The sequence below is a fragment of the Rhinichthys klamathensis genome, unplaced genomic scaffold (assembly GCF_029890125.1).
Source record: "Rhinichthys klamathensis goyatoka isolate OS25496 unplaced genomic scaffold, OSU_Roscu_1.1 h1tg000127l_1, whole genome shotgun sequence".
NCBI lineage: Eukaryota > Metazoa > Chordata > Actinopteri > Cypriniformes > Leuciscidae > Rhinichthys > Rhinichthys klamathensis.
The window spans coordinates 2596253-2615501 of record NW_026606664.1 but is presented as its reverse complement, the minus strand read 5'-3'; the positions used below and the strand labels follow the sequence as shown (position 1 = coordinate 2615501).

General features: G+C 37.0%; 1 protein-coding gene across 1 annotated transcript in view; it reads left to right on the top strand.

The window, feature by feature from the left end:
• rabgap1l (RAB GTPase activating protein 1-like) overlaps window positions 1-19236 on the top strand; it is a 78200-nt gene extending 58964 nt beyond the window's left edge. Inside the window, exons 17-21 of the mRNA XM_056256507.1 lie at window positions 1297-1440; window positions 5455-5496; window positions 11170-11298; window positions 18662-18754; window positions 18844-19236. Of these exons, the coding sequence (XP_056112482.1) occupies window positions 1297-1440; window positions 5455-5496; window positions 11170-11298; window positions 18662-18754; window positions 18844-18858 (423 nt within the window). The 3' untranslated portion in view covers window positions 18859-19236. The remainder of the gene's footprint in view (window positions 1-1296; window positions 1441-5454; window positions 5497-11169; window positions 11299-18661; window positions 18755-18843) is intronic.
• The last annotated feature ends 13 nt before the right edge of the window (window positions 19237-19249 follow it).

The following is a 19249-nucleotide window of genomic DNA, read 5'->3' as shown; positions in this document are numbered from 1 at the left end:
TATAATTTATACAGTGAAGTCTATGTTGTGTTTTATTTTCGTATTTGTTCATTTAGCCTAATTACTTTCTTCAATGCTACTGTTAAATACCCCTACTGTAGCTGAAAAAATAAAGCACTGTTTATTTCATTTGTATATTAAGTTGTGTATGCTTAATGTGTATCTTTGTTCCTAATTCTTAATAACAAAGAAAATAATGATAAAGATTTTTATCTTCGCCACTTTGGCCTAAATGTCTGCCATTCTTTTTTCTTTTGTTACCTATAAGGCTTTTTTTAAAATAGGGACATTAGTTTTGCTGTAATGCTCAGTCACTTGCAAAATAGTAAAACCAACATGAAAAAGAATCGTGATAAAATCGTTAATCGTGATTTTCCTGAAAAAAATCGTGATATGATATTTTTGCCATATCGCCCACCCCTAATTTCTATCTACAAACACCGCGGGTCCCCTTACATTGAAATGTTTCTACAGTAGCCCTAAACGGACAAACGCGTTTTGTCACTGTGTTCTTCTTCGTAGAAAGAAGCTAGCTAAAATCAGCAAATAAAACACTGACACAGTTATGAACAAGTAACAATAATATTCGCAATAACATATCGTTTTACTGAATAATTAAGTAAAGCTAATTTCTTAATTTATATTTGTAAAGAAACTTCATTGCATAACTGGCTACTCTCAGACGATGACATCTTTTACTGTCGGCCACCGCAACTTCTGTTGGTTGCAATTTGCAACCTCACCACTAGATGCCAATAAAAATTACACAGTGCACCTTTAAAAGCTGGTGGAAAGAAAAGGGTCAGTCTGTCTGACATTCTATATAATTTTATCTGTTTGTCTCTTGTTCTAGCTATCGTTATGTCTGTCTGTCTGTCTATCTGTTTGTCGGTCTGTCATATATCTGTCTGTCTATCTGTCTCTATAATTTTGTTGTTCTATCTATCTGTCTGTCTGTCTGTCTGTCTGTCTGTCTGTCTACATATCTGTCTAACTCTGTCATTTTATCGTTTTATCTGTCTGTCTATTTTCTATCATTTTGTTGTCTGTCTATTTGAGTAAATGAATAAATGTAGTAATGTAGTCTATTTACATATCTGTCTATCGGTCTATATTTAGCATTCTATAATTTTTTCCATTATTCTTTCTATTGTCTGTTTTTTGTTTTGACATACTTCCAAGCTCCACCCCCTTTGCTTCAAAAAATAAATACAATTACTTTGTCATCCTAATAAAAACATGCTTGTTAATTTCCCTTGCGCTAACCATTGGTGTTTCTCTACTTCCTCTTTCCAGGAGCAGTTGCCGGACCTTTGGTCTCGCTTCCAGGACCTGAACCTGGAAGCCCATATGTACGCGTCCCAGTGGTTCTTAACACTGTTTACCGCCAAGTTCCCTCTCTGCATGGTCTTCCATATCACCGACCTGCTCCTGTGCGAGGTGATAAATCCTTTTCCAGTCACATAATTACACAACCATGTCCTAACCAAGTCATTTAACCAATAAGATGTCACTGTGGGTTAGACTAACTAGTGTAACACAAAATAAATAGAAATCGAGCCACAGACATTGGGTCTCTTTCTCTAACCATCTCTATTCTACACTTTAGTGGGTATTTTTAGTACATTTAGACATAATACACATTTGACACACTTTGTTCGCATTCTATATATATTAGGGAAGTGGGCATATTTAGATGCAGGACTGAATTCATCAATAATAAAATGAGAGTAAGAACAAATTGATATGTGTTCGTACCCGTTGTACGCACCTGTAGTGAATCGACCGGAATTTTTGTCCTAGTAAGCAACGATTATTACGTCTGGTCAACATTTGGATACTGCACTGGTTTATCGCAGGACTTAGGTGCACAAGTTTCATGATTTAATACATTTAGTAATTGTTAATGTTACACTGTAATAAAAAATGTTGGTTTAACTTAAAGTAAGTAACCTACCATAAACCTTTTGAGTTCATTGAAATTAAAAATGTGAGTTAATGTAATAAAGGAGATTGGTTTAATCAACAGGAACTCAAAATATTATGTTATCTGAACCACATGAATTATCTAAGTTGATTTGACAAAAGAAAAAATGTTGTGATAACAAATCATGAAAATATTTTTTTACTGTGTAGTTTCTAAATATACTGTGTATTGTTCATTGTTATTTTTATGTTTGTTCATTTTGCATTAATCAATCTATACAACGTAAAATGTAAAAAATGTGATATATGTAGAAATTAAGATAAACCTAAATTAATGAATGCTATGAATGTATTGATCTCCCTTAGGTCATAATTATAATGCTATATATAAGGCCTAATGCTAAACCGAGAAATTAATAAAATCAGGGAAATTTAATAAAAACCTGTAAAAAGTAATTGAAATTCATCTAGTTATGCTCAAGTGTAAATTATTTAATTGGCTAGAAATTGCTCTTTGTGCGTGTGATGTCTTCAAAATTATTATTTAAAAAAATTCTTATTCTAATTATGAATGACAGGAAAAGTTATGGAAATTAATAAAATCTGTAAAGTATGCTCCGATTTAAAATACTGGCTTCTTTGTGATTTAATTATTATAGCAGTAACTTGTATTATTATCTATACAATTTTAATAGCTAAAAATGTAAGATAACCTAGATTAAATTTGCAATAACCTAGATTAAAGTGCCCTTATTATGCTATTTTAAAGTTTCCTCATGTTGTTTTGGAGTCTCCTACAACATATTTACATGCATCAAAGGTCAAAAAACGTTAATTTCTTCATAATATACATTTGCATATCATCACATTTTCAATGATTCTCAAACGATTCGTCAGATGAATCAATCTCTCTAATTCCCTCCTTTCCACAAGCTACTCTGCTCTGATTGGCCAGACAGCTCAGTCTGTTGCGTACAGCGCTCGCGTCGAAAACAAAAACGCCTATTGCCATAACAATGTCAGCTCTGCTTGTCCTGAGGCTTCCAACACCGTAAACTAAACACAGTAACTAACAATGAAGTCGATCTTACCATATCAATGTGAGCGCGAGTTCGATGATGAAATATTGGAAGAACTATTCAACCCCGAACCTCCATCTTGACGTCACGGTGAAACGGCTTATGACTCGTTTGAAAAACAATTCATTTCATTGACTCAGAGTCGACTCTTACTTTTGAAAGACAATAACTTTATATATGGTGCACTTTCAGATTTAAAACTTTGCAGGATGTTTTCATTCACCTAGAGCTATGTTACACACTACATGAAAGGTCATTTTCAAAAATCCATGATAGGGGCCCGTTAATGACTGCTGTTAAAGATAAACTGTTAATGGATTAAATAATTTTTTCCTCCCTAAAAACCTTTTTTAGGGTTTTAAAATGTATTTCTTTTCTGTCTAAATAAATAGTGTAGTTGTATTGGGTTTTGAATAGCACATGGAACTGATGGAAAGTTCAGTAGTTTCTAAACTTCTTGAACTCCGTTAGATTTCCCAAAGCAAGCATCTTTGACTTCTTAGAAATGGGCTTTGTGTCTTTCCAAAAGTAACGCTTCGACCTTTCTGCTCCTCTGAGAGCTTTTCCTTTTGTTTTTTTCCCATCGCTTTTCTCCAATTTTCCTTTCATTCAGCGTCTGTGGTAGCCCGAGGCAAGACAATTAAAAGTTTCCTTAGCCTGTCTCAGTCAATGAATCGCATGATGAGAATCTGTTAGATGCTTGCGAGACACCTCTCTCTCTCTTCTTATCCATCTATCAGTTCATCTCTAATTCATTTAATGTTCTGCCTTCTTTTAAGGCTCTGCCTCTACTTTTGAGTTACTTGTTATAAATGTATGCAATCTTTCCCTAATCAGATTTACATTTCAGTTTATTTGTATTACGTTTTGTCCCAAAATACTAATCCAAAGAAAATCGTTCACTGATCATCTAATGCTATCGCACACAAAACCGGGAAAGCTCTTTCTCACTTTGGTAAGCTCTAATCTGATTGGCTGCCTTTCAATATCTCCGGGTACCAAGGGCTCACAGGATTTGGTATCAGTCCATTGGGAAACAAAGTCAGGTTGACTCAGTGAGTGCTATTGAGAATTAAATAACAATTGGACTCTCCAAAATTTGCAAGGATACATGCATAAAATGTTTGAAAGATAACTTTTTAAACTAATCAACTAGATATCTGTAAGTAGGTCTTATTATTTAATATATATATATGTGTTGTTGTTGTTGTTTTTTCTTATTTTTAACCTGAGACGCTGTTCCACTAGTGCCAACTTGTGTGCCAATTTACCTTAATAGGTTAAAAAATGCACACTCATCTGTTTCACACTTTCTAGGAATCTTTCATTTAGTTTATTCACTATGTGTTCACTGAGACAAGATTAAAATGAATGGATTAGGTTCACTCTGACATTAAAAAAAAACACATGCAGACATAACAAAATTAATATCCATGGCCCGATACATTGAGGTCTTAAGAAGTGACCTCTTATATGTCAAAAGATCAAGGCAAATTTCCCTTCTCATGTCGTGAGCCCTAGCATTAAAAATCTTACCGACCCCAAACTAAAATAAATAAAAGACTATTCTCAATAGTTATTGAAATTAATTACTGCAATTTTGTAACATTCTATAGTGGCTCTTCAAGTTGATAAAGGATTGAATGTTCAGGTTGTTGTAAGTTGCTTTGCATGAATACCTGTAAATGTAAATGCAGATAGTTTTGCTAGTATCGATTATACCAAGCAATCGTAGCATATCAACTTGGCTTTTAAAATCATATTTCTTACATAACCGAAGTGTACAGCTCCAAAGCCAAAGAGAAAAGTATTATCCCTCCCTCAACAAACACACATAATTATCCCCCCTGCAATTTCCATTTAGCCCCCTAGCGCCATCTAGAGCCTGTCGGGAACAGATACTTTCTGCCGTCTGTTATTAATAGAGAACACGGGATATTTTTAGCTCTGTGTTGCCATGTGAACGGGTCCTCTAAGCGATGCTCGAGACGGGTGTTTCCATGCGGAGCTGACTTCAGCATTGCTTCTCCGCTCGCTACTGCGATGCCACCTGCTCCCCTCTGACACACACACACACACAACACCTCCCGCCCGTCCTTCACTGTGCCTGTGCACATCAACCTGCCTGTCAGTCCACCTGAGCGTGTGCGAGCGAGATTGTTTGCCTCTTCCTTCAGCTCCTGTCACTCCCACACATTTGAGCTCTTTGTATGATTCGAGCTATTTTAGGAAATGCAAATGCGTTCGGCATCGCACTTCCCACTGCTTGTAGAGAGCAAAGACACCATTGCAGCCCTTCCGAACCATTTATTCCAAATTGTATCGTCTTTATTATAATAAAACGTCTTTGTATGTGGCCCGTTGTGTAGTTCCAGGCAGTTTGATGTTCAAATAAATTCTTCTGTGTGTTTGTTTTTGTGTGTATAATTTTTTTTCAATGTCTTTACAGGGGTTGAACATCATCTTCAATGTGGCGCTGGCTCTTCTGAAGGTACTGCACATCACTACGCTTACATTTCCTTGTTTTAAATTGTTTGGAAAAGTGAGGGAACATAATAAAATCGCTAAAAAGTAATGCAAATGTCTAGTTATGCTTGGGTTAAAAATATTTCATTGGTTAGAAATTGCTTTCTGTGAGTGCAGTCTTCTTTAAAATTATTACTATTATATTTTTAAAAACTCATTCTAATTATGAAAAACTGGAAAACTTATGTAAATTTATAAAATCCATAAAAATTGAGGCTAGTTTAAGATTTAAACTATTAGCTACAAATTGTTCTTTGTGAGCAGTGTTATCTTAGTTTGTTTAATAATTTGATGTGCTTTTAGATTTTTTATCAGTTTATATATAGCTTTAATTTAGTTTTATTCCAGTTTTTGTTTGTCATTTTAGTACTTCAACGTTAACTAATATCAGATAGTTGCCAAGGTGACATTTCTAATTTTCATTTAACAATAACAACACTGTGTGCAATATTTTTTTATCCTTATAATGAGTCATAGCATTTCAGTGTTTAAAAAGTGGGGGAAACCTGGTTGAAGAATTGATGCTTTTAGTTTAATATACAGCAGGAATAAAAAAAAACATTGAGTGTGTCTCCCTCTGCCGGTCAGAAGAAATATTGCCTTGATTTTTTTAAAACCCAAGTGTTTGCTGTTCACAGACCTATCCGTTAGTTACCTGCATGTGTACATGTGCACATGTTACACATGTACATGTTAGGTACACATGCGAGACTAAAATGATCAAGTAGTGTCTTTCTGATATCTTAGGTTTTGCTATGAGCAATATTACTGAAACACTTCATATATCATCATAATATAATACCATTATCATATATATATATAATCGATACAGTCGATATATATATAAAATATATTATTATAGTATTTTCATTACTGTAATCAAGTATTTTTACTTTTTTTTTGTAGTGTTTCTGGGTCCATTTATTAAGTTATATGCAAAATTTTATACAGTGCTGGGTAGATTACTTACAAATTGTAGTCGGTTACTGATTATAAATGACATGACAAAAATTGTAGTTAGTAGTAGTTTATCACATTGTTTTGAATAGGATAATCTTACACCATATTGATAAAATACAAAGAGAAAGAAAATATACCTGCATTTCATGTAATTATGGGAATTTGTGTGCAATTCCACAAACCCTGAAGATATTCTTAACGTATATAAGCAGTAGGCGTATATTTCAAAGGAAAATTTAAACAAAAAAAAGTAGTAGTAAGGGGAAACAATGAATTCTAAATAGTTTACTGCCATTGTGAGAATAACATGTAATCATGTAATTAATAAAAAAGTAACTGTAGTCTGATTACTGAGTATTTTAAAACATAATATAATCTATCTATATATATACACACACACACACACATTTAATAATATATATATATACATATAAAAAATAACTTAATTATAAATGCACTTAATTATATATATATATATATATATATATATATATTCAATATAATTTTTATATAATACAAAAACGACACATGAAAACAGGTTAAGAAAGGCTGTGTGAACAGGAAATAACCTCAGTTTATCACTTTTCGTGCAGTCTTTTCTAACTGCAAATGGCACTTTTTCCACATACGATACATTGGCTCGTTCACACTACATAACAAATTTGATCCGAACCGCATGGCTGCTGTCGGAGTGATCTATGCGTGCATTTGGTTTTGTTGTTGTGGCATTATTGATCATCAGCGACACTATGGATGACACAGTATCCAGCTGTGGGTCATTAGCCCAGTAATGCCACTATGGCTCTATTGATACAGCACTATTTGTGGTGCATTAGTACTATATAGTATGGTGCTTTTTAGAGATTTACAAGCAAAGCTCAGTCAAAATTGATCACGCTTGGATGGTAAAAACAGAGTGCGTTATGCTTTTTGGAACAAAATCCACTTATAAACTACAAATATTTTCATAGACTCTTATAGTGGATGTGAATAAAGTGTATATTCAATTTGTGTCATTATCGGTTGGCCAATACTGTCTGCTGCAAAGCTTTTTAACGGTGTTCTCAGCACAAATACATTAGCTTCATCCACAAAGCCACACCTTTGTGTAAGCTGCAATGACAGAATGACAAATGGAGCTATTGCAAGAGCGGGTTGCGCTGCCCTGAATGTGTCTGAGCTAACCTATAGAGGACGAGGACATATCCGCTGATTTAATGTTGAGAAATAGACTCCACTGCCCTGTTCTGTAATTACAGCAGATGTGAGAACCAGAATAGGATTCTCTGGTTTCTTTTTAAGGCTCTTTAAAATCCAGGTGTTCATTAAAGAGGAACTATGAGAATATTTGTAAATAATCATCAAATCTTATGGTACTAGAATCACACAAGCCTGATGATATAATTTGTCATGTTGAAGACAAAGCATGTCTTTTGTGTAATTAGTCATGATAAATGTTCTCTCTTGTCATTGTTTATATTATCGCAAAATATAAACCGTTATCACCCAGTTCTAATCTAAATGCGACTTCAAGGCGTGAAGATATTAAGATACTATAACACGTCATGAGTTTCTGTAAAGCTGCTTGAAAACAATGTATATTGTAACAAAAATAATAACATTAGGTGTATATTTAAACAGGTGTGTTTTTTTTATTATTCATTTAAAAAGTATTCAATATTTTTTTCTATTGTCAATGCATTTAAATGTTGTATTTTATGTTCTATATACTGTATATGATATTCTCTTTTTTCTTTGTGAATATAATACAGTGTGTGTGTGTGTGTGTGTATATATATATAAATACAGTATATATATATTTGTGTGTGTGTGTATAACCAAAAATATTATAAAACATTTATTTACTTGATTAAATTATTCATTCACTTTGTCATAATGCATTGGAATGTTTTCTAGTTCACATTCTTCTCTGTAGAGATTCTAAGTATATTTTTTATGACTGTAATATAGTATTTTTTTGGGGGGGCAAATATTTATTATTAATTAATATATTATTATTATTTTAGTTTTTCCTTAAAGCATATTTTTGACAGATTTTGTCAATATATGTTTATTGTCATTTCCTCACTGATTCAATCATAATGTTTCCTGTAATATAGGTACTTAAGTAGGGGGCTTGTGAAAAAATATTGTTAGTGTTATGCTATTTTCCTGCTATGTTTAAATGGAAACATAAGAAACAGTGAAGGCGCTGGACAGAAGCAGAGCATTGAATGATGTGAATGTGCGTACAAGGAAGCAAGAGATGTGCATTAATAGAGAGCGAGCGTGAGGGGAGCTAGAGGGGGTTGCACTGCCTCGCTCCTATTGGCTAACCATTACGACATTCTCCCCAAAGGCTCCTAAACCCTCTCCTCCTCCTTTCTCTCTCTCTGTCCCTCCCGCTCCACCCCCCCTTCACCTCGCACTCTGTTTCTCCACATGTCCCCCTGCCTGTCCGCCTCTTCCCTTAGCAAGCATACAGCAGCAATTAGCATTTAGCATGAGTTGCATTGAATCCTCGACCATGTCCACTGTCCATTCGTCCACGGTCTCCCATTCCCTCGCAACGCCCCTCCTATCTTCCTCTCCTCCTCCCTTTCCGCCACCCCGCCGCCTTTTCTAGCATCGACAGCATCTCTGTGCGTGTCTCTCCCTCCCCGTTTTCCTCTCATGCGCTTGTTGACTTTCCCTACCGACGCTCTGACTGGCTCGATCAGGAAAGCGAAACAGAGAAGCCACTGAAGCTGGAGTAACGAAGGCCTGAAGACGAGAAGAAGACAACCACCCAGTCTCGCATCTCGCCACCTTCATCCCACAGTTGGGGATTCTGGATGGACCACTCGGCCACTTCTCGACCCCGACAGGATGGCAGAAGACGTGTTGTCCATGTACTCTTATCCACAGGCTCGATTGGACGAGAATGAGGATTTCGCTTGACTCCACTTTTCTCACTCTCTCGATGCACCTTGACAGAGAGCAGAATCTACCTGACAACGACTCTGCACTTCACTTGGTCTGGTTTCCGCCTTGTAGTGCCTCGTAAGATGCAGGACTGAAATCCTTTGAAGACTAGCAAAACACGGAAGACGTGCTGTCTCGACGGCACCACGCGACTCTCCTCCTGCCTGTTGCCAGGCAACAGACTGCAAATTTGGGAATTCAGAAAGAGCCGGCCAATGATAAACCAGGATCATAGCTTTATTTCTTTTGAAGCATGTAAAGTCACTGTTCTGGCGTCTTTTAAACTAGGCGTGGTCTCCAATAGTGTTTACATTGCAGACCCAAAATGGATCATTATAAGTGTGAATCCCCCCTCCGGTTTTTGACGCCACATGCTCACGCTCGTCGAATCATGATCGAATGACACCGACACACTTGTCGAGACTGCTTTAGTGCTACCAAAATCAACCGCCTGGACTAAACTTTTCCAAGATTGGGCTCCGTCTCGGGACATCAACGTGGCTGACTCCAAGTCAGCCCCAGAGCCTCTGTGGGAGGACGATGCTGGGGATTCTGGAGGAGCCCAAGAGGCTCTTTCACCTCTGACCCCAGAGAGAGATTTGCCTTCACCGCCTCTATGGGCTCAGATCCCACCCGCCATGAGGAGGCTTGAGGAAGGGGCCGCTGGAGAGGACAAGGCTGGGCCGGTCAATGACTCTTCTGATAGAGTCATGGGGCTGCTAGGCATGGGTCACCGCCTGTTTGTGCCCCGACTGCTGGCGGTGAGGGGCAGCTGCTGCAAATAGAAGTCATCCTCATCTTTGTTTACATCTTTCATATAATATGTGATTCTTATCAGGTTGCTTGTGAGACCTTTGTATGCATTTATGTAATAAAGGGCTTTTATTTGTCATCCTGTTGAAGGCAATTGTTTCACAATGTCTTTTTTGATTTAATTATATCAGCAACATATTTTATTAATAATGCATTGCCTTAAGTTCACTTGCAGTATACAAACAGTGTTTTAATGTTTTAATTAATTATTAAATTTATGCTTTTTAGTATTCAAGTATTTAATGCTTTGATGTCTTAAGTTCACTTGCAGCATACTAACTATTACCGGTATGTTTATTTTAAAGCTTTTTTATTTATTTATTATTGTATTAATAACACTGATGCCTTAATTTTATTTGCAGCATACAACAACATTTTTATTTTATTTTAATTAATTAATTTAATGCCTTGAAGTCACTTACAACAATCTATTATTTTTTTATGTATATTTATTTTTTCATAATGCTTTAATGCAATACATTCACTTGCAGCATACAAACGTTTTATTTTTTTGGTAGCAAAGTGTAGATTTATGGTTTGGCCAAATATCGCTTGTCGGCCATAAAATAAAAATGATATTAGCTTATCACTATTGGCCATGCCTTTAATATTGGTACTTCCCTCGTCATGATGTTGTAACTGTGCAAGTCTCCTTACTCTTTTTGTCACTGAATAAATGGCGATGTTTAATAGTTGCAAATAGGCTGTAATATCAGAGGTGGCAAATTATGACACAAACACTCGTCTTTTGAATTCTGCTTAATGTCCGGTTCACATCATAAAAGGGCAATGCAAGCACTATACGGAAAATAATCACAGGCTAAGTTCCTTTTCAGGCTGCTTATTAGGTTGATTTCCTGAAATGACTCTAAACCAGTTCTGTTTTTCTGTCTAAATGCAGACCTCCAAGGAAGATCTGCTGCAGGCCGACTTTGAGGGTGCGCTGAAATTTTTCCGGGTCCAGCTCCCGAAACGCTATAGGGCGGCAGAGAATGCCCGGCGCCTTATGGAGCAGGCCTGCAATATCAAGGTAAAAAACAACTCGAAACAACTTTCAAAGCACTCACCATCAGAAACTATGTGCATTTATTAATCATTTATTTTATTTGATCATTTGCTATCATTTTAGTGCCAGTATTAGTTAATTTCTATTTATTTGAACAAACCCACAGCCATAAATATTATATTGAAGCAATTTATACTTGTTTATGCTTTGAACATGAATGACATACCAAATTGTGTTGTTTATAGTGAAGAGGTGTGCTGTTAGTTGTCTAAGCGGTCAGATTTACAGATGATGAAATGGGTGAAAACTTATGGACTTGTATTGAAGGAGTTAATTATGCAATTCCAGGTTGCTTTTGCATTGTTTGAGAAATTTGAAGCGCTACATCACAGAGCTAGCATGCAGTTATTCAGAGAATGCAGAGACCTTGTCTGCGTTTCAAGGCTCCTTTGAGGCAAGGTGGCGTTAGGACTCAAGGATAAACAACACAATTCTCTGCCTCAAACCCATTCCACACAACGTCTATACACTCTAAACCCACTTTCTTCTGGAGTTAGTGCCTCTTTCATAGATTACATTTTATTTGGGGCAGGGGTGTGTTGTTGAGTGTGCGTGTTCAGGAAGGAAGGAGGAGTAGAGATCGAGATGATACTGAGTTCATCCCCTCCCTTGTATTTCTCTCTCTCTCTCCTCTCTGTAAATGCACTAACAGCAGGATTTCCTGTGCCTCCAGTCACTCACTGCTGTGCTTCAGTAATGCAGTAATTGTATAATGCAGTGTTTAACTAGGAATGTCTGTTAGAACACTGCAATTAATTCAGACATCATTGAGAATGTTTTGTCCAAACAGTGTTGCTAATTATGATATTTTCTGGGATATTTTCTTGGATGCGCCTACTAAGTATCCAGATAAATATGTCTCCTGTCTGTGCATACTGAGTGAATCGTATATATATATATATATATATATATATATATATATATATATATATATATATATATATATATATATATATATATATATATATATATATATATATAATGTGCTTAGTTTTCATGTAAATAAAAGCAGGCTTTCTTTAAATTTTCTGTATATATCTATATTTTTTATAAATATAATTATTTAAATAAATAATTCAATTTAAATAAAACATAATAAATTATTTTGTAATGTTACTGTAAGCGCAGAAAATATTTGTCTTTTATTTTGTATTTTGAGTATACATTTCCGGGTAGTTGGGTGTAGGTGGGTATTTACCTGGTAGTGTTTACTGTTTTTAGATAGGCCGTGTAGAGAGGGGGTGAGTAGCCATGAACGCCCACTTTCTGGTGACCATTTCTATCGTTTCTAATAGTTTCTGATTGTCAAGTGTTTTCTATCTGCATATCACTATGTCAACAAACGTTCATGGATTTTAAACGCATGGGAACACGTCATGGGTTCTTTCCTGCTGCTTAGCCTCTCAGCGGCTATAGGCTGTAATGTAATAATTTGTGCTTTTAGTTTTTGCTGATTTTAACTTAACTTAAACAGTTAAACATATCAGGAGATTTTAATTTTGAGGCAAAATATACTTGCGTCATAATAATGTCACAATGCAAAAAAAAATATTTCTGGTCCTAAAAATATTACTTTTATGTAAAATATAACTTTTACATATGATTGATTTCTCTCTCTCTCTCTCTCTCTCTCTCTCTCTCTCTGAATATATATATAATATATATATATATATATATATATATAAGTAAATCAGTATCTCATGTCCTGTGCTATATTGACTATTCTCTGAGATTGGACAGAGAACCATGTATTGGCAGCATTTTGGACACAGCGAGAGAGAAATTAGAAACCAGAGAGTCAGATGCACTCTGTGGGAAACCAGCATCTGAGTGAGGTGATGTAACAGGTGCATTCATCAGCTTACAAATGATTAAGCGAAGAGAGACCAGCTTCATTTTACACCAGAGTCTTTAGGATTACTATCCTTTGTTTTCCCTTGTATGGCATTTTCAACTCCCTAAAGTCCACACCCACCTACATGCTCCCTTGAGCCACGTCTCTTCCACTCCCTAAAGAGAAGGATGGGTTTACACCTGCAACATTTACACCAGGCACTCTGTTTGCAATTTGCTCAAGTCTGTTGTTTTTGTTCCTTCCGAGAGAAGACCATAAGCACAAGCCGTTTGATCCCTCTTATTTTGCAACTGGATTTTCTCGTCATCATGACAAGTGGCGTTTTGCCCACATAAATGAGTTTGCACCGTCATTGCTCCCAGCATCTGCGCTGACCACGCCTCATTGGCGCCCGTGTGTGTGCAAATGTGTACTTAGTCACACTTTCCTCTTTATCTTCTGCAAACAAAAGTGAAAGGCAAGCAGGAGAGCAGATCAATGAGGTGTTTCATCCAGAATCAGCGCTGGAGTGGGCGAATAAACGACGTTTAGACTGCCATTCCACCTCAAAAACTGTTATTTTTATACTCACCGTTTCCCTTTTTACACTGATCTTGTTGGTTTCTGGAAGATTCTGCCACTGGGATGTCGTTTGGATGTTTTTTATGATACGGCTAGGAGGGAGGAGATTATGTGGCAAGGACAGGAAGCCTTGTGAAGCCTGTTATCTCCATATCAGACCTGGACACCAGACACCACACACATAAACCACGAGGCTGTGCACAGATTATTTCTACCATCCGTGATCACGACCATTCCAATCACATGTGTAAGAAGAGGAAATGCAAAGCGGTCGTTTCTGTTTGAAGTGGTGTGAATTTAAAGAGGATCAAGTCGCCGGGTAATACGCTTACAGAGTGATGGAATTCAAAGGCACCTGCTCCCGTCGAAAGCACAAGCTGTATGAACTTCCCCCACCGCGGATTACGAGGCAAATTCCAAATTTCACATCCTCTTGATATTGAAAGGGGAATTAAACGAAAGGAGACTGGAAACGGCTTAGAGGAATCAGCCTTGGAGAACTCCGGTACATGCCATCTTGAGTCTTTGGCTTGTAGATGTTTGCGTTTGGATACTTATTAAACCATGAACAGACCGGCTTCAGGTCTTCTTGGGAGAATAAACGAGATCCGGACAGTTAGATGAGAAGATAAAGCGAGAACTACCAGGGGAGTTAGAAGACCCCGTTGTGGTTTGTCTGACAAACCCAAATTCCCCCTTCCTCTCAACCTTTTCCGCTTGCCTCGCTCTTCATATTTCCAGTGGTAACCACCGCTACCCATGAGACCGTGGCGGTAAGAGTCATGCCTGCACAACTTGCAATTTAGAGTCTGCGGACGAGCACAGAGCTTCATCGCTTTGAAGGAACTGAGCGAAATACACAATCCTTGGAAGACAAAACCAGGTGTGTTTTTGAGAGTGCGTGATTCTCTATGGTTCATCCCCCCTGCATTTATTTCCCGCCTCAAGAGGCTGGCTTTCACCCGTAAAAAACTTTTCAACTGGTCCCGGTCTCGGCAGACTTGTCAGCTCTCTCCTCCTCCTTCCTTCCTCCCTCCCTCCTTCGTTTCTCGAAGCTCACCTGTCTCGCTCAGTGCTCCTCGCAGAAACTTTGCCAAAATGATGCAGGAAGTGTCGATAACGGTGGCTTACGACGCTCACGTTATCAATCAGATTAATGAAGAGGATTTCTTTGCCAGTCTGGTGGCCAACTCCAAACCTAAACCGGTGGTAAGTCTCACTCAAATGGCTTTTTACTGGTTTATTTCTCTCTTTTCTTTAAAAAAATTTTGATTTGGCAGCAAGAATGCCATCTAGTTTTGTTGTACAAGCCTTTTTCTTGTAGAGCTGGTACTGTCTCTGGCTTTCCACTCTGTGAGAAATATCCTGTAATGAAATTACAAGGCTGTACAATTTTCCCCATTATCTTCTTATTCCAAGGAATGCCAACTTGGAGTTGAAAATACCGTGTGTGTGTGTGTTGGTAATAAGAAGAACATGGCTGTGTCCAGGAGCAAGCGAATGTCTGTCGACCTAATGCAATTTTGCATGTTGTGACTTTTTTTTTTCCTCTCAAGTAGATGTTTTGAATACTCAGATGAGCCTAGTGACCTGAATATTCAAAAATTGTCCGGGCAAATGCACTGGTTTAACAAATTCCAGTAAACCAAAATTAAGCTTTGCAGTTCTTGCTTTGTTTGTAACAACAATAACTTATACTAAAAACTGCCACAGCAACTGTTTTACACTATGTACTGGTGGGAAATCACTAACATGTGCTGTTAATGTCAACTTGAATGGAAAATGGAGATCAGCTACTCGTTCATACCTGTGTAGGTGTTCTGTGTATATATAAACTCGTCATTTACACCGACCACGTTTGTTGAGGTGAAACCTCCCTGACAAACTTTCCATATGTATAAGGCTGTGAGTGTTAAACCGAATGAATGTTTGTGCTGAAACTTGACTTCCATGTTGGTTGTGCCATTTTAACATGTCATTCTGTGGTCTGTGGCTGTACACAGCACATCCGGACTGCGTGTTCTTCTAACATCTCTTCATCTAATGATGCCTGGTCTCCTATCTGCACCCCTGGCTGTCAGATTAATAGGCTGCTGCTTGTTCCTTTTTCCTCCTCTCTGTCTCTAAGGCAAGCGTCACTAAGCCTAACCATAAGTATTAAACTTTGGCACATACCTTGTGTATTTCAAATTTTTGTTAAAATAGAGAGAAAACGAGTTTATGAGATATCTAGACACCATAATATCATAGAGATTTGGAGATGGGCTCTTTAGACTTGGACTACTAGCAAAGCTCCCTAGAACACACATAGTGAGGCCCAAGCAACCACCCAGAATCCCCTAGAAATGGCCTAGCAATAACCCAGTTCCCTAGAGCATCCACCCAAAACCCCTTCTTTCTCTTTTTCTGTCTCTCTTCATTTGCTGTCCTGATATTATGAATCAATTGTTTGCTTATCCTCCTAGTTGACTCTGTTCTGAAGAGTTTGTATCATGTTCACATTCCTCCGAACAGTACAACGGACACTTTGTGCTGGAGTAGAAAGGCAAAGGTGGCTGTTTGAAACCTTTTTTCCCAAAAGGAGAAGTCAGCTTACTCAAGCGCAAGCTTTTGACTTGTCATCGTTACAACTGCTTTCCCCAACAACAACAAAAAAGCCTTGAGTGCCATTGTGGCTTCGTTGATAACACAAGTGGTGCAACAGTTTCTTGCTCCAGCGACCCTCATCCTGAGGTCAGAGGTCAAACACACTGTATGGTATCACGGATGACGGTCAGCAATGAGCTGCTGTTCTGAAGAAGTGATGCAGATAGAGATAAGAGAAAAAGAAGGCTCCTTTGTGTTTTTTAGAACTGAATAAAGCAGAAACATGGAGATTCAAAATGACTTTCCCAAGTGCAAACTCTGTTGATATGATAAACGTTTTTCAAGCATGTTTTGTGGAAACCCCAAACTTCTGTTTGTTTGCCCTCAAAATGCTGTTGTGGTGGCAGTACACATTTCTGCTTTGTGTGTGAGCAGTTTCAAACTCAAATGAAGTAGCCAATTATGACAGGCTTTATGAAAACTGATCCCAGACCTGCTGAATGAAGACTGTAATAAACAAAGTCCCCTGCAGTAAAGCAGCGAGTAAACCCGGATGAAGAGATCCCCTCAGGACTGGCTTCACTGAGCGCGCTCCACCCTCAGAGACTCCATGCTAACTCGGGCTAAGCTGCCACAGCAACAGACAGGAGCGCTGCGCTTTTAAAGCCTCCTGAGATGGTTTTGCTTTTTAAGGAAGTGTAGAAAGGGCATCATTTGGTTTTTGAAGCTCATAATGCTGCACGTTGTTTGTCGATTAGTGTCTTACCAAATACTGTATGTGGAAAAATTATATATTAGCCATTACTCCAGACATAAGTGTCGCATGATCCTTCAAAAATCATTCTAATATGCTGATTTGGTGCTCAATTATTATTGATTCTGATTTATTAATTAATGGGTCCTATTATCAGTGTTTTTGCTGCTTAGAATTCTTTGATTAGAAAGTCCAAAAGGGAATCATTTATTTGAAATATAAATATTTTTGTAACATCATAAATGTCTTTACTGTCACTTTTGATACATTTAATTCAATCAATTCTCTAAAAAAAAAAAAAATGGTAGTGAACGGTAGTCTATCACGGTTTCCACAAAATATTAAGCAGCACTAATGTTTGCACCATTGACAATAATGAGACATGTTTATATAATATAATATACGCTTTATCTTGTAAGTTTGACCTTCCTCCCTTTTATTTTGTACTCTTGATATTTTAAGTAATGCCCTACCCTGTCAATAATAATAATAATATCTATAATGATTTTTACTTAGAATTTTACTTTCTTTATAGTAGTGAATAGTCTTTATATATTTTGTACGTTTTTACATATTATTTATATTTAAGTTACGTTGTAACATTTCATGAAATGTTGAAAAAGAATGTTTTTTTTTTGTATATAATACAGTAAAACATATTTTGTTTTTGCATATTTAGAAAATTTGGCGAAGTGATAAGGGTCTGTAATGCGGCCAAGACCGGCCTGCAACTTTAGCTGTGCCTTAAGTGCACACCTTAAACGTTCGTCAACCAATCAGAACCAAGCATTCAACAGTCCTGTAGTATAATTAATTAAAATTAAATTAAATGTAATTGATATAATATGTTAAAGGCATAGTTCACCCAAAAATGAAAATTCTGTCATTAATTATTCATCCTCATATCGTTCCAAACCTGTAAGACTTTCGCTCATCTTTGGAACACAAATTAAGATCTTTTTCATGAAGTCTGAGAGATTTCTGTCCCTTTATTGAAATCCTACACAACTGTTAATCTCCAACACATATGTTGTTATATATTAATATGTTGTGATATTAATCTCCAACACATGTTCACAAGAGCACATGTTGTGTTGACTCGAGAGCAGACATTGTTGCATGAGCGCACATTGGAGATTAATACTTTTTTGCATAAACCGAGCACTTGCGTCGTTTCATAAAATTGAGGTTTAACCACTGGAGTCAGATGGATTACTTTTATGATGTCTTTACTATCTTTCTGGGGCTTGAAAGTGGTAGTTGCGTAGACTGTCAATTGAGGCACAGAAAGCTCTCAGATTTCATCAAAAAAAGATCTTCATCTGTGTTCTGAAGATGAACGATAGTCTTACAGGTTTGGAACGACATGAGGGCGAGTGAGTAATGACAGAATTTTCATTTTTGAGTGAACTATCCCTTTAAATGGTAAATGCGTATGTAATTGTGTATACATTCTTTGGTGGAGGAAGCTTTGACTTATTTATACGGTATTAAACAACATATTTATGGATGTTTTTTGTGAGATGTTGTACGTTTTACCAACCTGATCTCTGATTTCCTGTCTTCCTTAGGTGCCGACAAAGAAGCTGAAGAAGTTTGAGAAGGAGTATCAGTCTCTGAAAGAGAGCCAGCTGCAGCAGGAAGACCCAATAGACAGATATCAGGTAAGCAGGAACCTGATTTAGCCTCCCCTCCTCCAGTCCTCATCCTCACCTCCTACGTTCATCTTCATCTTCGTCTCACTCTGTCTCAGTTCAGGACTGTGTAGCGGGCTGCACTGGAAACCACAGACGCTGTACGTCGCAGGGAAAGAGCTAAACACTCGCCAAACATTCGCATTGTAGATTCTAGTTTTGTACACCAAATATTTTTAATTTATTTTTTGAGCATTTAAATGAAGGAAAAAGTGACATATTTTTTTATTTAAGTGCCTTGTTTATTTTTTTATCATACATTTAAAAAAAAAGGCTGTCACATAGCTTTTGTGTTTTTGTTGGCACATTTAAGTCTCATGTTTACAGTAACTCAAATGTTTAAAAGGCAAAAAAACATGCTTTTTTATTTAAATTGATCGCATTTATTTGAATGTATTACTTTTTTAAGCTTATATTCTTCACATGAAAAGAAATAATATGTGTAATCCTAAGCGATATGTATAA